This window comes from Branchiostoma lanceolatum, chromosome 1 (assembly GCF_035083965.1).
Source record: "Branchiostoma lanceolatum isolate klBraLanc5 chromosome 1, klBraLanc5.hap2, whole genome shotgun sequence".
Lineage (NCBI taxonomy): Eukaryota > Metazoa > Chordata > Leptocardii > Amphioxiformes > Branchiostomatidae > Branchiostoma > Branchiostoma lanceolatum.
Window position 1 is genome coordinate 35,172,406 of NC_089722.1, and position 22,763 is coordinate 35,195,168.

The 22,763-nt window shown below is 41.7% G+C and overlaps 1 protein-coding gene across 10 annotated transcripts in view; it reads left to right on the plus strand.

The window, feature by feature from the left end:
* Nucleotides 1-22,763, plus strand: part of LOC136421056 (huntingtin-interacting protein 1-like) — a 121,460-nt gene that overhangs the window by 35,975 nt on the left and 62,722 nt on the right. For all 10 annotated transcript variants that reach the window (XM_066408257.1, XM_066408203.1, XM_066408264.1 and 7 more), the window contains 7 exons: nucleotides 1,483-1,623; nucleotides 2,437-2,494; nucleotides 8,707-8,782; nucleotides 11,522-11,644; nucleotides 14,481-14,653; nucleotides 18,417-18,489; nucleotides 19,067-19,159. In XM_066408257.1, coding sequence (XP_066264354.1) covers nucleotides 1,483-1,623; nucleotides 2,437-2,494; nucleotides 8,707-8,782; nucleotides 11,522-11,644; nucleotides 14,481-14,653; nucleotides 18,417-18,489; nucleotides 19,067-19,159 — 737 coding nt within the window. The remainder of the gene's footprint in view (nucleotides 1-1,482; nucleotides 1,624-2,436; nucleotides 2,495-8,706; nucleotides 8,783-11,521; nucleotides 11,645-14,480; nucleotides 14,654-18,416; nucleotides 18,490-19,066; nucleotides 19,160-22,763) is intronic.

Below are 22,763 nucleotides of genomic sequence, written 5' to 3' on the forward strand. Positions count from 1 at the left end.
GTAGGATTCAAACTTTCCACTATGGTGTGGGTGGTGGAACAGGTGAAGGGATATTCAGGATTGCCAAGGACCTTTTGTAGACTGGATGAAATGTGCTGTGGCATTCGTTATACAGTTTACAACTAGATGATTAAAAATGTTTCCACTAAAAATTAAAAATCCCCCATGAGATGGTACCATCTCTTGGACACGGACGAAGGAAGAATCAACTAACCTGGTATAAAGCCAATATTTGGATCAACTTTGATTTCTGTGTTGTGGGAAATATGTAGGGCATGAGTGGATTGGACGGGCACAGTAAAAATGATACCATAAAATGATAAAAAAGAATTTTGTGATAGACTCAAATGCTACCACAACAGCCACAAAGTCAACAAACTCGTCTACTTAACGTTAAAATTATGATTTTCACCAAACAGAAATCGGTCGAAGCCTGGGCGAACGCCGTCCCAGCTTCGATTGACTGTGGATAATCCTATCAACGCCCTGCCGGCGCCTGGGCGTGCTTCAGCAGGCAAAAAGTGTTACTTCAGTTGTTTTTTACACTCGATGAAATTGTACTTTGAACTAGTCATTTTTTGGGGAAAAAAATTCAGAAAGTTTTATTCCAGCCTCAATTCATGAATATATAAATTAACACATCCAAACCAACAGCAATTAAGAAACAGGATGTATTGTCTTACATGTAGGTGTCCACATTTTTGTTTAGAATAAATAATATATTATTATTTTCAATGAAAATTTATCTTTGCCGTTGAATTGTCTTTTGTTAAAAAAGTTAGGCAGCATTCTTTGACAAGTTAATGCAGTATTCTTTATCATCATATGTTATAAGCCAAACTGTTGACATGATTTATATGATTATAAAAAAGTAGGAGTTCGGCCCGTGCCTGTCCAAGCTCACACCGACACCAGCATGATGCCCCCCTCCCCAAAAAAACACACATAACTTTTCAAAAGTTGGGCGGAACACCGACGATGGTCGTCCGATTATTGTACAAAAGGACGTCGGCAGTACTTCATCTGAAAATGCCCATTTGGAGACATACATGTTTCGGCCGAGTTGAATTTTTTATTTGTGACCGGGACTTAAGAATGTTGCTGTGATAGACCAATTGTTCAATGAATATGACTGGGCCCTATACATAACAGACAGAACAAGAGTTCGGAGACCTCATATCTCCATGAAATATCTTAATTGTGCAAATGACTTTCCATATTTAGATAATCTATGCTTGGTTGTGTGCACCTACAACATACCAAATATCATCATGATCCATCCAGAGATTCTCCAGAGTTATGCTGACTACAAAGGTCCGGAAACAAACACAGACAGACACACACACAGACACACCCAAATCTATATCTCCATTTTTCATGGAGATAATGAATAATGGTGTTAAGAGGGAGACTTAACATGTGATCATGAGTGCACCAGTGCTGTATTCTGCACTTACATTCTGTTCCTCACCATCCCCACAGTGTTTGCGACCCTTGACCCAGCCCGGTCAAACTCCATGACCTCCACAGGTCAGTGCAGGATAGCCCCCCTAATGCCACTCATTCTGGACTCCTCGCACCTGTACGAGTTCATCCTCAAGCTCATGTTCAAACTTCACTCATGTAAGTATCTGGTCTTAAAGATGATAATGATAGTATGAAATAAATTCTGAACTTTAACTTCTCACACGAAGGAATTTTAAGATAGCCAAACTTTTGACTGTGCAACTCAGGTTTTGTGAAGAAATGAGACAAATAATGATATGTGACTCAAATAGTGGATGAAAAGAGCCAGATAGCTTGTCATGCTCCCATCTGTGTTCAGGGAAGGCTGGTGGGTCTTGATGTACCTTGATATATTTTGTGTACATCACTTCTTTCTCACCTTTTACAAAGAAATTACAGCAATGGATCCATTTATTCCTTCACAAAGACTTAGGTTCCTCATTTGAAAACTTTTGTAACTCTAAATTCTTTGTTAAAAGTTTAGGATGTGTTTCATAATGAGTATACGAACACAGATTAATTTATAATGGTATTAAAGCTGGTTTAAACTTACAGTAAGTGTCTTCACTTCACAGATTATTAGCTTCAGTATGGGCAATATATACAAATGTATGTAACAGTTTTTGATAAGGCCACGTAAAATACTGAGTGACTGGGACTAGTGGTGTAACAGAAAAGTCCAGACTGATATGAACAGTTTCTGAGGATGTGCCTACTAAGAGATGTGCTCTACCAGGCTCCGCTGATCGCTGGGAAAATAGTAGAAATCGGCCAAATAGAGTGAATAGTATGCCAAGGGTAGTCCGCTATGCAGGGAAGGTCAATAGGCGACCAATGGTTATATCACGGCCTCAGCGTAGCCTGGTAGAGGCTAACTAAGAGATGTCCTCCTCCTAATCTACCCTCCCTGTTCTTGTCTTTACCATGTAGGTTTGCCTGCAGATGTATTGGATGGACATAGGGACAGGTTTTTGCACCAGTTCCATGGGTGAGTTTCAGCCTTTTTGCCTCTGTGTACAGAGGCTTTTTGTTCGGTGTGTCTGTTTATTACATGCATCATGCTCGTTCTCATTTGAATGTACAAATTGCTGTCGCCAGCCTTTACGACTTGATATGAGCCAAATTACGGGCACCACTGATGCTTTCTTCACTTTCCCACAACACGTATCATGTTTCACAAAAAATGCATCTCAAAACTACTTATGGGTTTTGACTTAGAAAAAGTTATGGCAATGGGTGGCCTAAAGAGTCATAAAAAACGGCTGTCGCCTGCGGAGACATGCAAAATTTAAAAAGCAGCCGAGAATGTAACAATTCAGTTCAGAGAATGACCGGTTAACTGGTGAATCCAGCTACTAAGGCCCTCCGACAAATCACGTCAGATCGCTCCTGTCACTGTTCTTGTACGCTGTGCAAGGCGGTTTATGCCTGTCGCCCAAAACGTTCCGTTACCGTTTAAAGTAAGACGTTCCTGACATTAAGATATGCCACATATAATGTGTCAATCTGTCGTTTTTATGATGACTTAAAGCTTTTGTGGCTTTAAAAAGGAATAAATAAGAAGTGTTTGCTATCAGTTGTGAACCACCTCCTCGAACAAATGACAGTACAGTATAAATGTAATCTCCGTTACCATTGTTTGATGCTCTCTGTGTTGTTAACAGGGCCTGGTGTAAGAACGCTGCCCATTTTCTAAATGCCCGTACATAAGTCCTTTTAATAATAAAAGATGGAACGGAAAAACGGAAATCCCTTTGAAGGAAAGCCGAAGTTTTACTGTAGTAAGCTCCGTTACCGGTAACGGAGATTACACCTGTTGCGGAAAATACATAACCTGGCGCAGAACTTTTTGTAGTTGTGCACCATAAGGCAAAAGTGTTTGAACTAGAATAGAAGAGTATAGATTCAACTGAGAGAAACCCCCTTTAGGGTTATCATATTCCAACTTTCTATTCTTTCTTCCAGATTTTATTTCCAAATAATAATAACATATACAGATTGCTAACTTAACTTAAGAATACCTAGTGAAAAACTGGTAGATGGCCTTTTTAAAGTTGTATGGGACTGCCAATTATTTGATATTCGGTGGTAATGTATTCCAAATATTGATGGCTCAGTAGAGAAAGGTTCGCTTTTGGCTGTTTTGGTTTAGGTAGTTTGAAACTGTAGGAGCTGGATAATCTGGTGGAGTGTGTGTGGCTAGAATGTACAGGGACAATGGAACTGTAAATGTTTTGAGGTTCATGGCTGACAAGTATTCTAAAAAAGTATTTAAAGTACTGTTGGCGAACCTTTCTCTTGCCGTGGGCCAACCTAGATCTGCATAAATACGAAATAAATGGGCGGACATTTCTGCCCCAGTGGCCAAGACTGTGCTTTATGTTGACCGTAACTACACGTTAAGTTCACATGATGCAGAAAACTACCTTTAATTTACTTTAAACAAGTATAGTTTGCCTGTCCTCATGTCCCAAGAAATCAGAAGTCCATCAATTACAACTTGGCGACTTACGTCTGGTGAACACGCCTTTTGGCGACAGTATGTAATCTCCGTTACCGTTTTTCCGCAATTCCCCCTCTGTTCCAAATGCTTTACTGCTCCTAAGCAGTATTAGTTCGCAACATTGAATATGTTATAGATGTTGTAAGAGTTAAATTATTCGGATCAACGGAGGTTTTGCAAGAACTATCAGATTCCGTCTCTGGTAAATATCTCAAACAAGTCGAAATGCAAAAACAAATCCAGACAATATTAATCCTGAATGAAACAGTTATACAGCAATCGTCAGCACGGCACTAAATTTGACAGACGTTTTACCAGAGATACTGACTCCTCAACTCTAGGTTTTGAAGGCGATGTCATGACATGAAAGCTCCAAAATTGAAATATCTAATTACTGATGTTCAACATTTTTTCCTCAAAAATATGGGTAAACTCCAAGGACATCTAATCAAAGCTTAGAAATTTTCGACATCTTCCCGTGATAAATTAGCTGTAATATTTTGGGCATCATAAAAGGAGATGTTCAGCTAAAAAGTGAGGTAGGTTTGCTTGGAAAATGAGCTGATCAATTTTTCGACCCTAAAAATCGCTATTTTGCATATTTCATTGAGAACGAGCGATCAGTAATCGAAATACTTTTTCAAATATTGTTCTGCAATTTGAATATATCTTTGCATTGCATGATAATTTGTTTTTCATAAATCTGAAAAATCGGTTTTTGGTTTCGGACTCCAACTTAGGACAATTTGATTGACTGCAGTGGGTTTTTTTTCGCACTTGCCCCCCTCCCCCTCTGTCTCGGTGCAGAAAAATGTCCTGCCTTCTCCGGCCTGTGCTCTAGATCTATCTTGGTTCTCAGCTTCATAGCTGCCATCTGGGCTTGAAGGACCATGGGCTGATGCAGTGGCCCCCGTTTCGTTATTTCTGTCATCACGCCCACCCCCCAAGTTAGGAACAGCACATCCTTGCTGCAGCATATTTACGCTAGTAACATCTGGGAATTGTATGGCCGACTTTTGCCGACCCTGAGATCGTGACTGTGGAGATTTGCGAGGTTAAGATGGAAATGCACAAATTTAAATTTTTCTCTCGTGATTCCTCCCCTAAGTTGTAACGGTAGGTGCCGGAAGCCCCTGAAACAACTCAGGAACCCAGGAGTCGGTGCAAGGCGGTCGCACGCACCGTGTTTTATTACGTAGATATTGCTCAACTTTGACCTGGAAAACACTGTCAGGTTCGCACTGCACAGTTTTCAGTGTATTTACAACGTTGCTAGTTTGCTAAATTGAGAACCATTGAATCCAGAGCCTGATTTTTTTCATTTCTGCTAAATTTTTTCTTCAGGTAGATTTATTTTCATGTAAGTTTGAGTGAATGAGAATACTGTAAATCACTTTGATATAGCGGCAAGAAAATATAGTGGTTGGGGGAAAATGGAGTATGTCACAGTACTTAATTTTAAAAGTGGGAACAAACATTACCGTCTCAAATATTAGTGATCAAATATTTGCAATGATGAAATTTTTTGCTGTTAACAAATCAATAATTACAGTAGGCTTTTCACAGTGTCAGCAGTTTGCAGTGGGGACACTGAGAGCATCACTGACAGGAACTCAGTTGCTCATTATATTCCCCTTCCAGTGGGAAGGGGGATGTATATACTGTTTTTGCTTGCCTGTTCTTCTTCTTCTTTCTTCTTCTTCTTCTTCTTCTTCTGCCAAAAACCAAGTAAATGTGCGGTGGTAGCTCTACTAATGGTATTGCAAAAAGTTATATTGGTACGGATGTTATATTTGAGATGTAGGTACCTATAGGTAAGGTGAATACACCTGACAATAAATTATGCTAATGAGGACCTAATTTACATAATATTTGCATAAACTTGTATTTCCCTTACCGTAAAAGGTGCGAATGTCATCTTTGAGATGTAGGTACCTTTAGGAAAGGTGAACACACCTGAACATAAATTATGCTAATGAGGACCTCATTTGCATAATTTATGCAGAAACTTGTATTTCCCTTACCATAAAAGCTGTGGATGTCATCTTTAAGATGTAGGTACCTATAGGAAAGGTGAATGCAGCTGGCCATGAATTATGCTAATGAGTACCTCATTTGCATAATTTATGCATAAACTTGTATTTCCCTTACCGTAAAAGCTGCGGATGTCATCTTGAAGATGTCGGTACCTTTAGGAAAGGTGAAAGCACCTGGACATAAATTATGCTAATGAGGAGCTCATTTGCATAAATTATGCAGAAACATGTATTTTCCTCACCATAAAAGCTACAGATGTCATATTTGAGATGTAGGTACCATTAGGAAAGGTCAGAAAACCTGGCAATAAATTATGCTAATCGGGGCCTCGTTTTCATAATTTATGCATATCCATTACCGTAAAGGCTACGGATGTCATATTTCAGATGTAGGTACCTTAAGGAAAGGTGAACACACCTGTCTATCAACTATGCTAATGTGGACCTCATTCGCACGATTTATGCATAAACTTGTATTTCCCTTACCGTAGAGTCTACGGATGTCATATTTGAGATGTAGGTACCCTTAGAAAAGGTGAATACACCTGGCCATAAATTATGCTAATGAGGACCTCATTTTCATGATTTAGGCATGTACTTGTATTTTCCTTACTGTAAATGCTATGGATGTCATATTTCAGATGTAGGTACCTTTAGGAAAGGTCAGAAAACCTGGCCATAAATTATGCTAATGAGTGCCTTATGCATGATTTATGCATCCCTTACCATAAAAGCTACGGAAGTCATATTTCAGATGTAGGTACTTTTAGGAAAGGTGAACACATCATCATCATCATATCGGGCAGCTTGCCCGGACTAAGGCTGCTCTCTCCCTCCAGGCGTCACGGTCCGCCATTAGTTGGTCTAGATCTTCAGACCTCACCACTACATCCCCAGCAAGTTGGTCTATGTAGGTCCGTCGGTCTCGCCCGACACAGGAGTGCCCATGAGTTGGTGCCCAGAGCAGGAGTTCGCTCTGACACACCTGACCATAAATTATGCTAATTTTTATTTTATTCAAATTTCAACGGCAATACAAGACCACCCAGGCAGCGTGGCTGATTTTGGGTGTCTGACACAGCACATACAATTACAATGTTGAAAACTACGCATATATACAAATAAGGTCACTAACGTACACAATGATTTGATAATGATAATAATAATAGTAATAATAGTAATAGTAATAATAATAATAAAATGACAAGTAGGTTAGAGGTTTGAGAGGTCAGAGGTCAAGGTTAACAATACTAAAGTAATTAAGATTTGAAGTAGTTTGGCATGGTAAGTTGACATGGATGGCTTAAATGGAAGGACCATTGAAACGCTTTGTAGAGGAAATATATGCTTCGACAGCCTTAAAAAGTTTTTTGTTTGTTAGATTGTCATAGCCTGGTAACCCCTGCAGTAAGGTAGACACGGACAGACGTTGTTGTGTGAGCTGGTGGACTGTAGCAGCTAGGACGTCCCTCTGGCTGTTGTAGAGCGGACAATGTAGCAGGTAGTGGGCAACAGTCTCGGAGGACGCACCGCAGGAACACAACTTGTCTTTGATCTTCATTAGATGCAGGGTGAAATGCAAGGGGCTCCAGTCCATTCTTAGCCTGGTAGCGAGGATGTTGTAGTGCCTAGAACCTAGGCGTCTGAACGCTTGATGCTGCATAGAGGTTAGGAGGTAGTCTTTGCACATTCTCTTGAAGTTGTTTAAGGTCGAGGCCTCCTTCAGTCTCTGTGGAAGTTGATTCCAGAGGGTTGATGCATGAGGGATGAAGCTGGACCTGTACACCTTGGTTCTGCAGCGAGGGACGTGTAGGTGTGTTGTGTTGCGGAGCTGAAGTCTAGTTGACCTCTGTTCACCTCTTGTGGAGGGGATGAGCGACTGGAGGTGTGCTGGCACGAGGCCATTTGTGAGCTTGTACATCATCACCATGGAATGGTAGTGTCTCCTGGAGGCCAGACTGTCCCATTCTAGTTCCTGTGCAAGTCTGGTACTAGGAGTTCCCTTCATGGCTCCGGTTGTAAGGCAGCCTGCATGGTATTGGACTTTGTCAAGCAATTTGCTGGCTGAGCTGCAAAGATCACCTAGCAGTACAGAGGCGTACTCCAACTTAGTCCTAATCATGGTGTTGTAGGCTAGTTCAAGAGCCTCCCTACTTAGTTTTCCTCTAAGTTTACAGAGTGCACCTATAAGTTTCCTGGATTTACTGCACATTGTTTTAACGTGATCAGTCCATCTCAGGGTTTGATGGATAGTAACTCCAAGGTGGGTGTATAACGACACTTGTTCGACGACATTTCCAAGGATGTATATAGGTGGGAGCTGGACATTCTTCTGGTCTGACTTTATGCAGAGAACCTTACACTTATCTGGGTGAAGTTCAAGTCCCCAGTCAAGGAACCAGGTAGAGACAGTGCGCAAGTCAGCGTTTGAAAGAGGCTAAATTATGCTAATGCAGAAACTTCATAATACCCTTACAGTCAATGCTAAGGATGTCATATTTGAGGTGTAGGTTATGGAAGGGGAATATCCTGCATTTTCCCAAAAATGTTGCCATTCTAGTTTTGAATATAGAATCACAATGAAGATCAACTGTGTTACAGTAGATTTGTGTCTATGGTTTTTCTAACTGTCGTGAAATTTTTGTATCCACGTGTCTGTAGGTTGAAGAAGTTCTACCACGCTGCAGGGAAGTTGCAGTTTTTCCGGACCATGTTGCAAGTTCCTCAGCTCCCTGAGGTAAATCTATCTTGTGAAATTTTAGTCAATATTCAGTGCTCAAAATAACTACCTGCCTGTAACCTGCACCGTTTTTGAGCAAGGGTAATGTTATATCTAATGATTACTATAATTATCAAATGTAGTCAGAAATTGGTGTATATTGATGTCATTGGTGTCATAACCACTTTGAATGCATATTAATAAATGCAGGTAGCAGTTTAACCATTGTACATGTCTACAATTTTGATGGCACCTCTTGTTAAAGGGATACACAAGACCAGAAGAGAGTGTTATTTTCTAACAGACCACATCTTTATGAATACAAAATCAACAAAATTTGTAAAATATTTCACCGAACCATTTATAATCCAGGAATTGAGTGGTGCACCTTCATGAAGACCCATGGGGTGTGATGCATGATGGGAATCATCCCTTTAGTATTAGTTCCTATGGGATACCGTATTTTCTTGATTAAAGTACGCACCCCCGATTCGGGCAAAATTCCAGGTATATTTCCGGCCTTGAAACGTAAAATGACAAAACCCAAATAAAGTACGCACCCCTTCTCCGGGCCAATGCCACAGTTGAAATGTTCCGACAAGTACATTTCCTGAAGGCGGTTTCTACCACAAATAATTGTTTATTCTAGGCGAAACCGTTTCATCCTTTGCAAAACACGTTGAACTTCATCATCGTTACCCTGCTCGGTTCATATGATTTCGCTGGCCTTGAGGTACAGATTTGCAAATCATCGGAGGAAAATTGCGATCATATCCACAACACTGGGTAAGAATGATGTGTTCAGAAAACACTCTCCCGATACTGGCGATATATAGTTATTTCTTGATACAAATCCTTAGAACGCAACAACTTGAAAATAACATAAATTTTCATGGCAACGCATATCAAACCGATCGGCCCGGCCGACAAGTTGCAGTCAAAAGAAACCGGCTGATGGTGAAAATAGTCTCCTATTTATATATATCTAAGTGGCCTACTTTTTCATAATTTTCGTGTAAGACCGAAGAATGATTATATGAGTTCGAGACCCGCTATTTCCCACGGTCAAATACGGCGTTACATCCAACCAAAAACTGGAAAACCGCTGCCCAGACACGCCCGCCAGGCCTGTTTGCCGCCTCCATTTCCCGCCACGAATTTAGCAGCAGCCAATAAGAGATGCCTAACGCGACTACGTCGCGCAATATTTGCATAGTATTACACAATCCAAGTCGCTGCGGGCTTTAGGCCTGGCGGGCCATGTCCGAGCTTTGATATACCTGTCGCAATTATACGTATTATGACGTTAATATCGGTGCATACGCAGAATTTAAAGGGCCAACGTTAAAATAAAGGAGTCCTCTGTCAAGTAGTCCGCTTTGCAGATGTTTTAGTGTGTATTTTTATCGAAAATTTTGCTGCCGAAGTAACCGGAAGTGAAATGTACCTCAAAACAACAATATCGTCATCGGGATTTGTATTTCTTCTTCGGAAATCACGAAATAAACGCATTAATGTCAGTACCGATGTCTTATATGGTGTACTTACGGTGCCGGTGTTCTTTCCGCGCTTCCTCTGGCATTGGGATCGGCTGGGTGCCGAACCATGCCGGCGGCATGACTTGATCCGTATGGTAACGTTACGGTACGTATCTATTTTCGTGTTAATATCAATGATACACATATGAAACACTGTCGTGTATTGAAGTTCAACTTTATTTTCACGCGTCAACATTCTTATCTAAACGTTATATGGACGAATCGGTGTTGTTCCAAGGTCCTCTCTTCCTTGTTCCGGCTGGTTTGTGGTTCTGTTCCAATTTGTCGGGACAGTGACCTCAAACAAAGTACGCACCCCCGCTTTGGCGATATCCTGAGACACTTTTTGGATTTTGAAAAGTTTCAAAAGTACGTACTTTAATCGAGAAAATACGGTAATTGCAATAGAAGAATTAAGTTACTAAGGGTGGAAATTTATGAACAACTATTCCCACAAACGCTACAAATATTATTTTCAACATTGGACCTAGATTTCCTAAGAGCCGCTAATTTTTTTGAGGGCCTTTTTTTCAAGTCTTAAGTATGGGTTTCAATGGGATGATTGACAAAAATGAAACTCCATTTTTGACCCAAAGCAAATGGAAAATACATTTGTTACTAAGGCTATAAGTATCCAGAAACAAATTGCAAACTTAAGGCAATTTTTTTAGCTCAACCCAAGGTTTCTTATTATAAGAGCTGCCAAGTTGAGTTTGCCCAACAGTCGATCGCCATATAACATGTTACACCTGGCTGCACCTACCCTTACACGAGGGTACTCGGGGGGTATCAGAATATTGATGCTGTATAATGCATCTGCTGCCTGGTCCAGGTTCAAAGTCAAGTTGCCAATACAATTACGTTCTTGGATTCAGAAACATTATCAGCTGAACCAGATAACTCTCCTATGGTCTTGTGTATGGCTTTAGATTAAGTTGCCGAGTAGCGTGCGTAGTCCAGTGGTTAGGGATCTTGCCTCTGGAACTAGAAGACCCGGGTTCGATCCCGGCTGTGTCGCTCACCCGACATGCACGCTACCGAAAAGGGTCGCAGTCCTTATAGGACAGGACGTTAAGCCGTGGTCCACTGTTCATGCTTGTCGAAAAGAGCTAGGGGAATTTTCACGACCAGTGGAAGATTAGCTCATCTGTTCATTGAGTTCATTTGAGCTAAACTGGTTCGAGATCACTTTCCTTTATTGTGTTCTCTATTTTGACAGGAGCCTCCAAACTTCCTGCTGCACTGCCAGGACTACAGTGAACACATTGCTCCTGTGGTGGTCCTGCCCCAGGCTCAGTCTCCAGACACAGACTCTCTGGTGGACACTGACATCTCCCCACAGGTACACTCTGTCGCAGGGCTGTCTCCAGCTTTAAATTTGTTCTCGTCCCACTCATTGTTTAGGAGCCCATGTCTTGGATTTTTAATGTGGAATCTGACATTCTAAGCTTACAAAATACATTTCCATCAGTTTTAGGTCATGAAATTGATATTTTTTGGACGTACAGGGTTGAAATTTTTCCCATCCCAACAAGCAAATTTCCGTCCTGAGACGAAAGGACGGGCCCTGGAGACAGCCCTGCTCTGTTTGCAAGGGTTTGTTAGGGGTAATTTTGTTTGTTGGTTTGTCAAGGGAAGGGAGCATTGCAGGATGTGGTCAGAGAAAGATTAGGGTAGGAGTCTTGGGTGTCCGGGATAGGGTCAGTCCAGATAAGAGGATGGTTAAAGGGAAGGAGTAGGGTCAGAGTCAGAGGAAGGTTAAAGTTAGGATCACCGAGATGGTTATGTTTAGTATCAGAGTGAGAGAGACTCCTTAGCTGATAGGTCTGGGTGGCATACAGTTGCAGTCCACCGTCTGTTCAGATCAGTGTTCTCGCTAGCCTGAAATCCATTTCCATCAAAATGATTTCCATCATCTCAATTTTTTTTAAACGGAAAAACTGGGGTGCGTGTGTCTGGTGTCATGCGGGAAAATTTGAAATCTAGACCCATTTCTAAAGTTGAAATCACAGTCAAAGTATTTCAAAAGTATCAAATCTCTTAAACGAATAATTACAATAAATTGACTTGGAATGGACTCTAGGTAAGACTTTCATAAATTGATCATATTGTGTTATTTCAGTACAGAAGACCGATAACCAATATATTTTATTCAAATGAGGGCGTTATTTCCATAATCAGTGGGAAACGTTTATGAAAACTCCGTCGAAAACGTTGACATCATTTGTTGAAGTTTTGATTGTGACATTTGCAAGTTGTGTAGTAGTGTGCATTTTTAGTCACTTATCATGCAAATTAGGTTATAACGTATTTACTGTTGCTAATTACAATTTTTAATGAGAAAACAGTACTTGGCGAAGGTATGAGGTCATGGAACTCTAGTTATAACTAGTCATATGTTAGGCTAGTGAAGAACCATTCAATCTGTCACGTTGATGAAGGTTAGACATCCAGGTCGTAAGATAAGCCATAAATAGTTACTCAAGCAACTGGATAAAATTTTGAAACAGTCAGAAGTTTCAGACAGCTTTCATCAGTGACTAAGGATAGGACTGAAAAAACAGGTTTTATTGAACTATTAGCATACAACCTTGTGCTGAATTAATCATCTTTTGAAGACTATGTCAAGACAACCTAAATTGTCTTAACCTCATTAACATCTCAGTTTTGGTATAAAACCTGGTTTTCCAGTCCTTTCCTTAGTCACTGACGAAAGACGGGCTGCTGTCTGAAACGTCTGACTTAGGGGTCGATACCGGTTCGCCTCGATCAGGTTCCAGTCCAGGTTCAGGTCCAGAGGTTTAGGTTCAGGTCTGGACCTGAACCTAAACCCGATCCTGTCTAGTTGATATCTTAGTATACTTAGGTAATATCAAACCAATATCAGTGTGCGAAATACCCGGTTGCGCACTTGGTCGCGCAAGCAAATTTGCTTGGCGCAACTAATTTCCAAATCCAGGTAGCGCGGCGCGCAACCCAATTTGAGCCGAGGAAGCTCACAAAAACAGTGTTACTCTCATAAAATTCGGTAAATTTTCACTGATTGAAACACAGAAATCAACACCTTTTTGTTCTAAACTATCCAAACCCATTCATAGATTGTGAAATTAGCGCTGGAAAAAGGCGAATAAACTGCCGTCGGCAGTGTCGGCAAATCAAGCTTCAACCCTCCCATTTCATATGTAAACAACAAACCTCTCAGCCCTTCCTGCGTTCTAATTCTCAAGGAGGTTCTCTATTTCCCTCCTTGCAATTCCCAATTTCACATGCTACTCCAGCCGACAGCAGGGTAACTCAAAACCTTACATGCTTTGATAGAAAATCCTCTGATGGATTTTAGCGCATTGTCACATGTTTTCCAAAAACTGGCAGCCAGGGAAATCCAGTTCATATATGGTTAATATATGCATCCATCCTACGGCTCTGTGGCTAAGGTTGTCATGGTAAAGCTCATCGGCAAAGCCCTCAAAGGAATTTAACTCAGCCCTCCGGCCTATCTGGCCTACTGAGCTCACGTGCCCGGGCGGTGAAGGGAGTAACTCCGCCCCCGCCCTCCCTGGCCTACTGGGCTCGCGTGCAAAAACAGCCGGCTTCCCGGCAGATTACTTTTGACAAGGCTGTGACCGTTAACGCGTCCCGAACTCGTAAAAATTGACTGTGTGCACTTGTACAAGAAAGAAAAAAATGTTGTTTGCCCCATGTTTAATTTGTTTGAGTGCTGATTCTTACATTTGGAGTGAAAATTTACGCGAGTTTATGGGGATACATGATGCCGGATCCACTAATACTCGGCACCAACCTCGTGGCTGTGTACTAGTAGTAACTTTTAATGTTTTTTATTCGTAGCACATTTCAGTATCGACCTAAAACTGAACCAACAGTTATAGAAAGAGATGAATATGGACTTATTTCAGGCTAATCTAGTTTGATTCAAGGATATTTTTCCCCTTCTGTGGCCAGAGAACTGAGGAGATTTCTAAGTATTCTAATATTTCTACTTTGTTCCGACTTCCGGGTCCAAAAAAACGGTTCACGACTTTCGGTTTTTTTGACCCGGTTACATGTTTTTCCGGTCCAAACCGGTCCAGCCGAACCTGTATCCACCCCTAGTCTGACTGTTTCAAAATTTTATCCAGTTGCTTGAGTAACTATTTTTGGCCCATTCATCTGTCCTGCAGACTCCATCTGACCTGCTGCAGGCCCACCCAGCCCAGGAGGACAGAAGGTTTGAGGAAGTGTTTGGGAGTGATGACCTGGGCACGTTCCAGTTCAGCCAGACTCAGAATGGTGCACATGAGAACCAGTTCTTCCCAGAGCTGCAGTTTGTCAAACTTCCAGAGAAAGACAGCAAGTAAGAAGTAGTTGATTATGACTTTTTTAGTGTACAAATGTAACAACAGCTGTCAAAATTCCTCTAGCTTACTGCTACATGTACATTAAAAAGTCTGTCTTGAATATCCAAAGTGTGCACGCCTTGGGGATTACTGATGTTTGGGCATTTGCATGTGTGGTAGATTGCTTTAGAACTCACCTTTTTTGATGTGCCAGTCTTTGGGTACCATGACGTGGAATTATAAGAGTTGACGTCCACATCTATCTTTAATTTGCCTGATAAATAACATGTCAAAGAATGGACATTTTGTTCTTCTTTCTTTCCCTTTCCACGCTCCAAGGCTCACCTGCACAAGATCACTTTTCTAATGATAGAATGACAGTGCTGGCAGTGAATGATATTTGAGCTATTACAGAAATAATAACTGTAATCAACAACCATATTTACATCTAAGTGTGGACTGTTGCCATGACTGAACAGGGCTTGAAATACTGTAAAATGAATCCTTTTACGTTTGCATGGTTTTAACATGACATCGTGTGGCGCAATCGGTAGGGTTTTTTGCCCACAACCGAGAGGTCCCGGGTTCGAAACTCCCGATATGCCCCGATCTTGTGCCCTTGGAAATGTCACTTAACACGACTTTCCTCACTTCACTCAGGTGTAAATGAGTACCTAGCTTCGGTTAGGGACGTCCCTCGGATAGGACGTTAAACGGAGGTCCTGTGTTTGAGGAGAGCCACACCTCGAGTACGTTAAAGAACCTACTACACTTATCGAAAAGAGTAGGGGTCCTTCCCGGCGTGAGTGGTTCAAAACCTACAATCCTATGACCACACATGGATTCGCCCTTGGGCAGCCCTGGCATGTTCATGCTGAACCAATAAATAAATTGAATGGTTTTAATTTCGCACTAAGGGGAAAATGGAGTTCGCGGTGGTTTTAAGTTTGTGGCAGAGCTATATTCATATATTGCTGCAGTTAGTACAATACTGGACATAAATGTTCGTGGGGGCTTTAAGTTTGTGGTGAAACGGTCACTGCGAACATAAAACCACCCAGTACCACATGAAATGCAGGTAAATTTGTAGTTGTGCAGGTATTTCTGATGCAGGAATTTCCGATATGCCAAGCAAAGAATTGATTTTTGTAACAAATTGGTTATTCTATGAATGAATAAATCAATTGAACAAATTATATCATATACGAAAGAGTTAATTTGGCTCCCAACCAAGCCTGCAGTAATTATAAGGGCCGGCTTTTGTGAGGTGTGTTTTCCAGGTGCTGTCAGGTCACAGGTGCCTAACAGCAATCCGTCACATTCCAGCATATGCAGCACTGAACCATGAATAAACAAGTGGACTTTCGAGCACTCCAGGAACTGTTGCATGCATTATTATCTCCATGAAAAATGGAGATATTGTTTTTGGCGTGTCTGTGTGTGTGTCTGTCTGTCTGTCTGTGTGTGTGTGTGTGTGTGTGTGTGTGTCCGGACTATTGTAGTCAGCATAACTCAAGAACCTCTGGATGGATTAAGATTATATTTGGTATGTGGGCGGGTGTTGTGAAGCCGAAATTCAAGGTTGATTTTGGGCCCCCTGGTATGTGACCTTGGTACTGCAGCAGAACTTCAATTTTTGTATATTTTGACCTGGACGTGTTATGATCTTTATTTTTGGGTGGCAGATAGCTTGTGATGTAATGAAGAAGTGGTGTAGGTTTTGGCCCCCTAGCAGCTTGCTCTGTAACTGCAGGGGCGTTATTGTGAAAATCTTCTAAGGAGAATAACTGAACAAAGGAACAACGGATTTCCATGATATTTAGTATGCAGGTAGCTTAAACAGAGATATACACAATGAAGTGCAAATTATGCTAATTGGGACATAATTTGCATAGCTAATGAGGAAATTCTATATTTGCAGTGTTTTCAATTATGACACTCAAATACATGTGACATATGTAGATTATGGCAAGTGGAGCATCAACAGATACCAATTATGCAAATAAATTCCTGATTTGCATAATTAATGCAAAAACACAGAAATTCATCAAATTGGAAAATTATAGGACTGTCAATATTGCAACATGTGCAAGTAAGATAAAGGTGTTTATGATTAATCATATATTGTGTAAATGTGTAACTCATTTGCATAAATAGAATTGTTCATGGAGATATGAGGTCGCGGAACTCTTGTTTATACTGTTTTTCCGGTCATTACCACACCTGTTTTGGTCTACCACTTTCTATGCTGTCGTGAGAAAATATAACTTCAAAGAGAGTGTCTTACTAACTGATAGCAAGTCCCTTGGGATTCTATTCCCGGTGGAATATTAATCTGTCACAATGATACCGGTCTGAGTATTTACCGAAATATACGAAATACACATCCGAAATACACGAAATTCACATTAGGAGGCTGAAATCTACGGAAATACAGTATTATTTGATGAGTTAACATCACAGGTTGCTATGTGCCTGCATAAAATAACATTTATGGCCCTGGCGACAAGAAAAAGACATTAAGACCTTGTTCACACTCATTTTTTTCCATCGCGATTGAAGTATAATCGCAATTGTTTGATCCGATCGCGATTGAACACAAAGAAACTTTTGCGTTCACACTGCTTTTCGCCAAGTGTATTAAAGTACGCCGTGATCCGATCGTGATTGAAGCACGATTGAGGCACGTTTATTATTTGAGGTCATAGGTTGAGGTCAACGGTTTGGCGTCGCTTGCTACAAAATGGCGGGAGTCCACCAACTTTTGGAGAATGTTCTGTAGCCGTCGAAGGGAAGGCAATCGGCGGGCTATGATCGCGAGAAGGCGTGAACGACGAAGGCTTTTGTATATTAGCCTAGCTGTGATACAGGTAATGAACGCGGCAAGAGCTGTAGACAGGACAATCTGGGAGCGTGAACGAAGCGACGATTGGTGATTCCCACCCCGGAACAAGCCGAAATACACGCCGATCGCGATGGAATGAATCGTAGTTGCGTTCACACTCAAAATTTGATGGGATTGGATTGGATCCGACCGCGATTGATCCTCCCCAAACTACCTCCGGAGGTGGATCAGAAACAATCGGGAGCGTTCACACTGCAAAAATCAATCGCGATCGGATCGATTCAATCGCGATTATACTTCAATCGCGATTGAAAAAAATGAGTGTGAACGGGGTCTAAATACTTTTCGATCGCGCCCGGCTTCCGCCATATTTCTTACCATATACATACGGCATGAAATTTGTTTTTAGTGGTATCTTCTTCTGAGTCATTTACACATAAAGGGTGGTGAAATGTACCGAAATACAGTATGATTTGATCAGAAAACATCACAGGTTGCCATATGCCGGCATAAAATGATATAATTTTATAGCCCTGGCGACAAGAAAAAGATACAAAATTCTTCGCGATCCCGGCGTGGCCAGGGCTGTCTCCAGCTATAAATTTTTTCCATCCCTCTTATTCTTTGATTTTCGTTCTTATATCTGTCATTTTAAGCCTACAGAACTGCATTTTTATCAATTTCATGTCATGAAGTTCCCATTTTTTGGGATGGTCAGGGTGACATTTTTTTCCGTCCCAGCAAGCAAATTTCTGACCTGGGACGGAGGGACAGGTCCTGTATGTGGACAGCACTGCCATACGCCATGATGTTTGTTTTTAGTGGTATTTTACACAAAAAGGGGGAGGGGGAAATCTACTGAAATATGGTAGCCAATGTTGTTGGAACTATGTGTAATAGCATAAAGTTGTCAATAACAAATGGTTCTATTGCAGAGATCTCCTGATTGAGCAACTGCAGCAGGAAATTCAGCAGCTGAAACAACAGCTGGAATATGTACAGGAACAGGTGAGGGGAACTTCAGCTGATTATGCCGTGTGATTGAGTGTGTGTGTGTGTGTGTCTGCCTTTTTTGTACATGTATGGGGAGAGTCACACCCCGCGCACATAAAAGAACCCAACACACCTTTCAAAAAAGAGTAGGGGCATTCCCCGGTGTGTGATGGTCCAAATCCTTCTGTTTTCACTACAAATCACCTGGATGGAGGCCTGGCAAACCTCCATCTCGTATCAGTCATACGGTGATTTACACCATTTACCCGGACGGGAGAACTGGCGCTAACTGCTTTGCGTCAGCTGCAGTGATGACCTCTGCTGGGGGTCATATAAAAGTGGCTTTTAAAAGAGAACAAACTTTAGCTCATTTTCACATACAATGTATTTTGTAGACTGTACCCTGAAGCCAAACATATTCGATTCTTGTAACTTCTTTGTGCACCCTGCTATAACTTTTGGGGCGTTTTAAATCCCCATAGGCAAAATACTGAGTTCTGCTACCTTTAACTACCAAATTTGAAACTATGACTATGTATTTTTCCAAGTGAAAGAAGACATCACTGTTGTGTACGTTTTATTTTCCCTTCAGGACCAGAGAATTATCAACTCCATGAACATGAGAATACGTGACCTTGAATTCCAACTGCAGCAGAACATGGGAACTGTGAGGGAGATCAGGGAGGTGGGTCACAGGTTAAGGGCCATAGGTCAACGCTATGGGTCAGATGTTTAAGGAACTTGGTACTTATGTAAATTGGAAGATAGTACTGGGTATAGAGTAGTTGATTTCATTGCGTTTCATTCTGTGAAAAATACTCTTAGGAGCTTTTACCCATACTGTAAATCTGCTTATTCATGTGTGCAATTGTGTTTCCTTGTGGGCAGGGCTTACAGTTTTGCTAAAGCCTATACCAAGTAGTAATCTCCAAGCAAACCACGGTGCCAAAATCGTATCAACCAGTCAGAGAAGCTCCGGTCAGCCAGAGAAGTCAGGCACCGTAGGATCTGCCACAAAACAGAACCGAACAAGGTAATTAACATGCAATTGATACCTAATCACCCCGCAATCAAACCGTGTTTAGGAAGAAGGTTCAAATTGTGCTGGCCATGTGAAGCCCAGCGTCCTTGTCATGGGTCAGCTTAACGCTGTCTCACAGGATGTATCCGAATGGGTCACTGCCTCTGTGAAAAAGAAACTGTCTGAAAATGTTTGTGTAAGGAGATAGCAGAGAGAGGCTCTTCGATGGAAAGTGAAGGCAGACTCCAGTTGTTGCCGTGGCCGAGAAACGATCTTTATTCCAAACTCACACGTTCTCTCCTCTCTATTCCTCCAGCCGGTCTGTCTTGTCTAACATACTGTGTTCCTAATTTTATACGTTTCTCAACATCTTCAAGATTAGTCATACAGGATGTAGTAAAGGATACGTACAAAATTTATACAAAACAAGACGTCAAAGGTTGGAAGAATGTACGAAAATCACTTGCCATGCGCCGCGATCCTAGTTTGAAAGTCAACAAACTTCCGTCGGCAGAAAATGGAGATATCGTCAAAGAAGCTGAGTTCTGTCAAGTTTATTTTTGCAGGAACTGGTAAGTGAACAAGTATTTTATGTTGGTGGTAACAATGATACAAAAGCCGATTAGACTTTAGAGTTATTACCGACGACTTCTCACGCTGCCCTCACCACTTGAAAAACAATGATGAAATTGAGGATGTTGTTTTGACACCACAGAATAAAAAAACACATAAGAACATTGTAGAATACGAGTATGCAATACCTGTTGTTTTAATAAACGATGATGATGCCGGGAAAATGTACATTTAGACAACAGAAAATGATTTCAACACGGCCAACTCGCCGGCACTTCTGCATTCTTGCCACCCTTCCGACTCCGGCTCCAGGGAAGAAATTATGAAACGGAGGATCTTGTTTTGACCACACCAAATAAGAATTACCTAAGAATACAGTAGAGTACATATTTACACTATCTCCTATCTCCTAAATAGTTCTTGTGTCTTAAGAATGCACATTTATGACACAATAAAAAAGATTTTTTAGCGAAGCCTTAGGGGCGAGCTTAATAGTATATCTTACGCCCGATTTGCAAGAATTCCCAGAATTCCACAGGAATTTCAGGAATCCGTCCGGCCTCCTGTCACTTGATACCTCATTAGCACGTCTGGCATCCAGGCACTCTGCTGTCGATGACAGATGACCTACTTTTACGTGGTGTCCCATTTCGTACTGTCCGGAGTGTGTCAGGGAGTTCACCGAATCTAGTATTCTAGCTTTGAAAAGGGTTTGCACATCCCAGTTGATCTATTATCACAAGAACGTGCTGAACATCATGCCTCCCACCAAAAAACCTGTGAAAACCAAAACTTGAGGAGATCCAGGCATATAAAGAAAGGCAAAGTTTTAAACGGAACGATAAATAACTTGGGTTACCGCTTGGGCAGTCTACACTGAACGCCTTACGGGGAGGCGTGCGGTGTCAGAAAAACAACAGTAGCTCCTCGAAAATACATCCTACAGAACTAGAATAACAACCAAAACGATCATAGGAGCCCCAGCAAACCGATTTTCTAAACTTTCGGTCTAGTTTCTCACTCCACCTATCCAACAATGCCAGAGAGAAAAAGACACTACAACGGGGGTGTACTCCGGCCTTTCCACATATGCTAGGAACTCCTCGAGTTACATGGTGCCTTTCTATACCTGCTTGGCGGATGCCTTTCTGATTTCTTAGTGCGTTTTGCACAATATTATGGCAGAACTAAGATCTAGAGTGCTACGTTGGTACTTTCCTTACAGTAAAGTAAGATCAATCCAGACACCTTCGCTATGGCAATAATTTTTAATTGCCACACTTATTTCTAATTTTCACCCACCCGTGATGTCAATCAAAACGGCGCACGCCATCAAAGGCCAGATTGAATTTCATCATTGTAGTCTTACAAAGCTGCGCCGCTGTGTTAAGCAAAGTTTTCTTAACCGTGGAGTAATGTTATATAATTTACACTTTGAGAAGAAATTCATTCAATTTAGCTTCCACCATGAGGTCATGGCGGCCGTGGGTGGTCTTCTATGCCAGTCTGGCTGCATATTTTATTGCCCCAAGCAGCCATAAAATTAATAACCATGACCGGACGCCGTCAGAAACGGCGTCTCAAAACGGAGCAAGCATGCGCACAGCAGCCCAGATCAGCACCCTGCCGCATCGGAAACGCCGTTTGCGCCCATCCCTAGCGTCGTTCGGCGCCCGCCCCTAGCGTCCCCGGGCGGCGTCTGCAACCGGCGGGGGGCCTGCTCGGACACTGTCCAAGACGTCTGGGACGTTTTCTCGGACGCTCAACGACGCCGTCAAATGAGCCAATCTAGATGCGTTTGCCCGTTTCCAGGCTGTTCAGACCGTCCAAGACGAATCAGGAGTTTTACAACCCGTCCAAGTCGGTCTGCAGTCATAATTTAGGACGCATTGGATTTCAGTGGACGCCTGTCACAGACGGCGTTCGGCCATTCGGAACGGTTTCATTTTCACAGAGGTTGCACTTACTGTTACCCGGCAGGTTTGAATTCCTGATGTAAAAATGGAGGCAAGCAGGCGCTGGTGGGCGGCAAGAGTCGGCTGTATTTTCTGTGCTACCCAGGAGTTTTAAGTTAGGGAGACTCAACTAGATGCCATTCTAGCATGTCTGGAGGCTGTTTTGTGGCGGATCCTACGGTGCCTGACTGGAGCTTCTCTGACTGACTTGAACTTCTCTGGCTGACTCATACGATTTTGACACCGTGGAGATCTGCGCGGAGATTAAATAAGTAGATGTTTACTTAATAGGAATTAGATCATGATTATATACATTATTAGGCTTTCACAATAGCTAGCTATGTGTTATACACTCTCCCTGTGCAAAAAAGTTATGTTATCAAAGTCCTACATTGTACATGCAAAAACCTGTTTTGTATCATATATGGGCTCTTCCACAGGTCCAATTGTTGTATTATTTCATATACCCATCCATCTTCTTGATATGAGTGTTTTTTCTGATTCATTTACAGTTTTAACAATTCATCTATTAGGCTACACCAAGTAATTTTTATGGATGACATCCGCGCGCGCATTGATTTTGGTCTGTTCCCAGAAAAAAAAACAAGAAATTCCGCTTCCTGTAACTATGACCAAAGAGTTACGACAGTGCCGCAAATCAATGGGATATGGAAGGAAACAGGACAGGACAACAACTGCTGTTCAACTTCAACTGATTTATTCAAATTATTGCTGTTTTC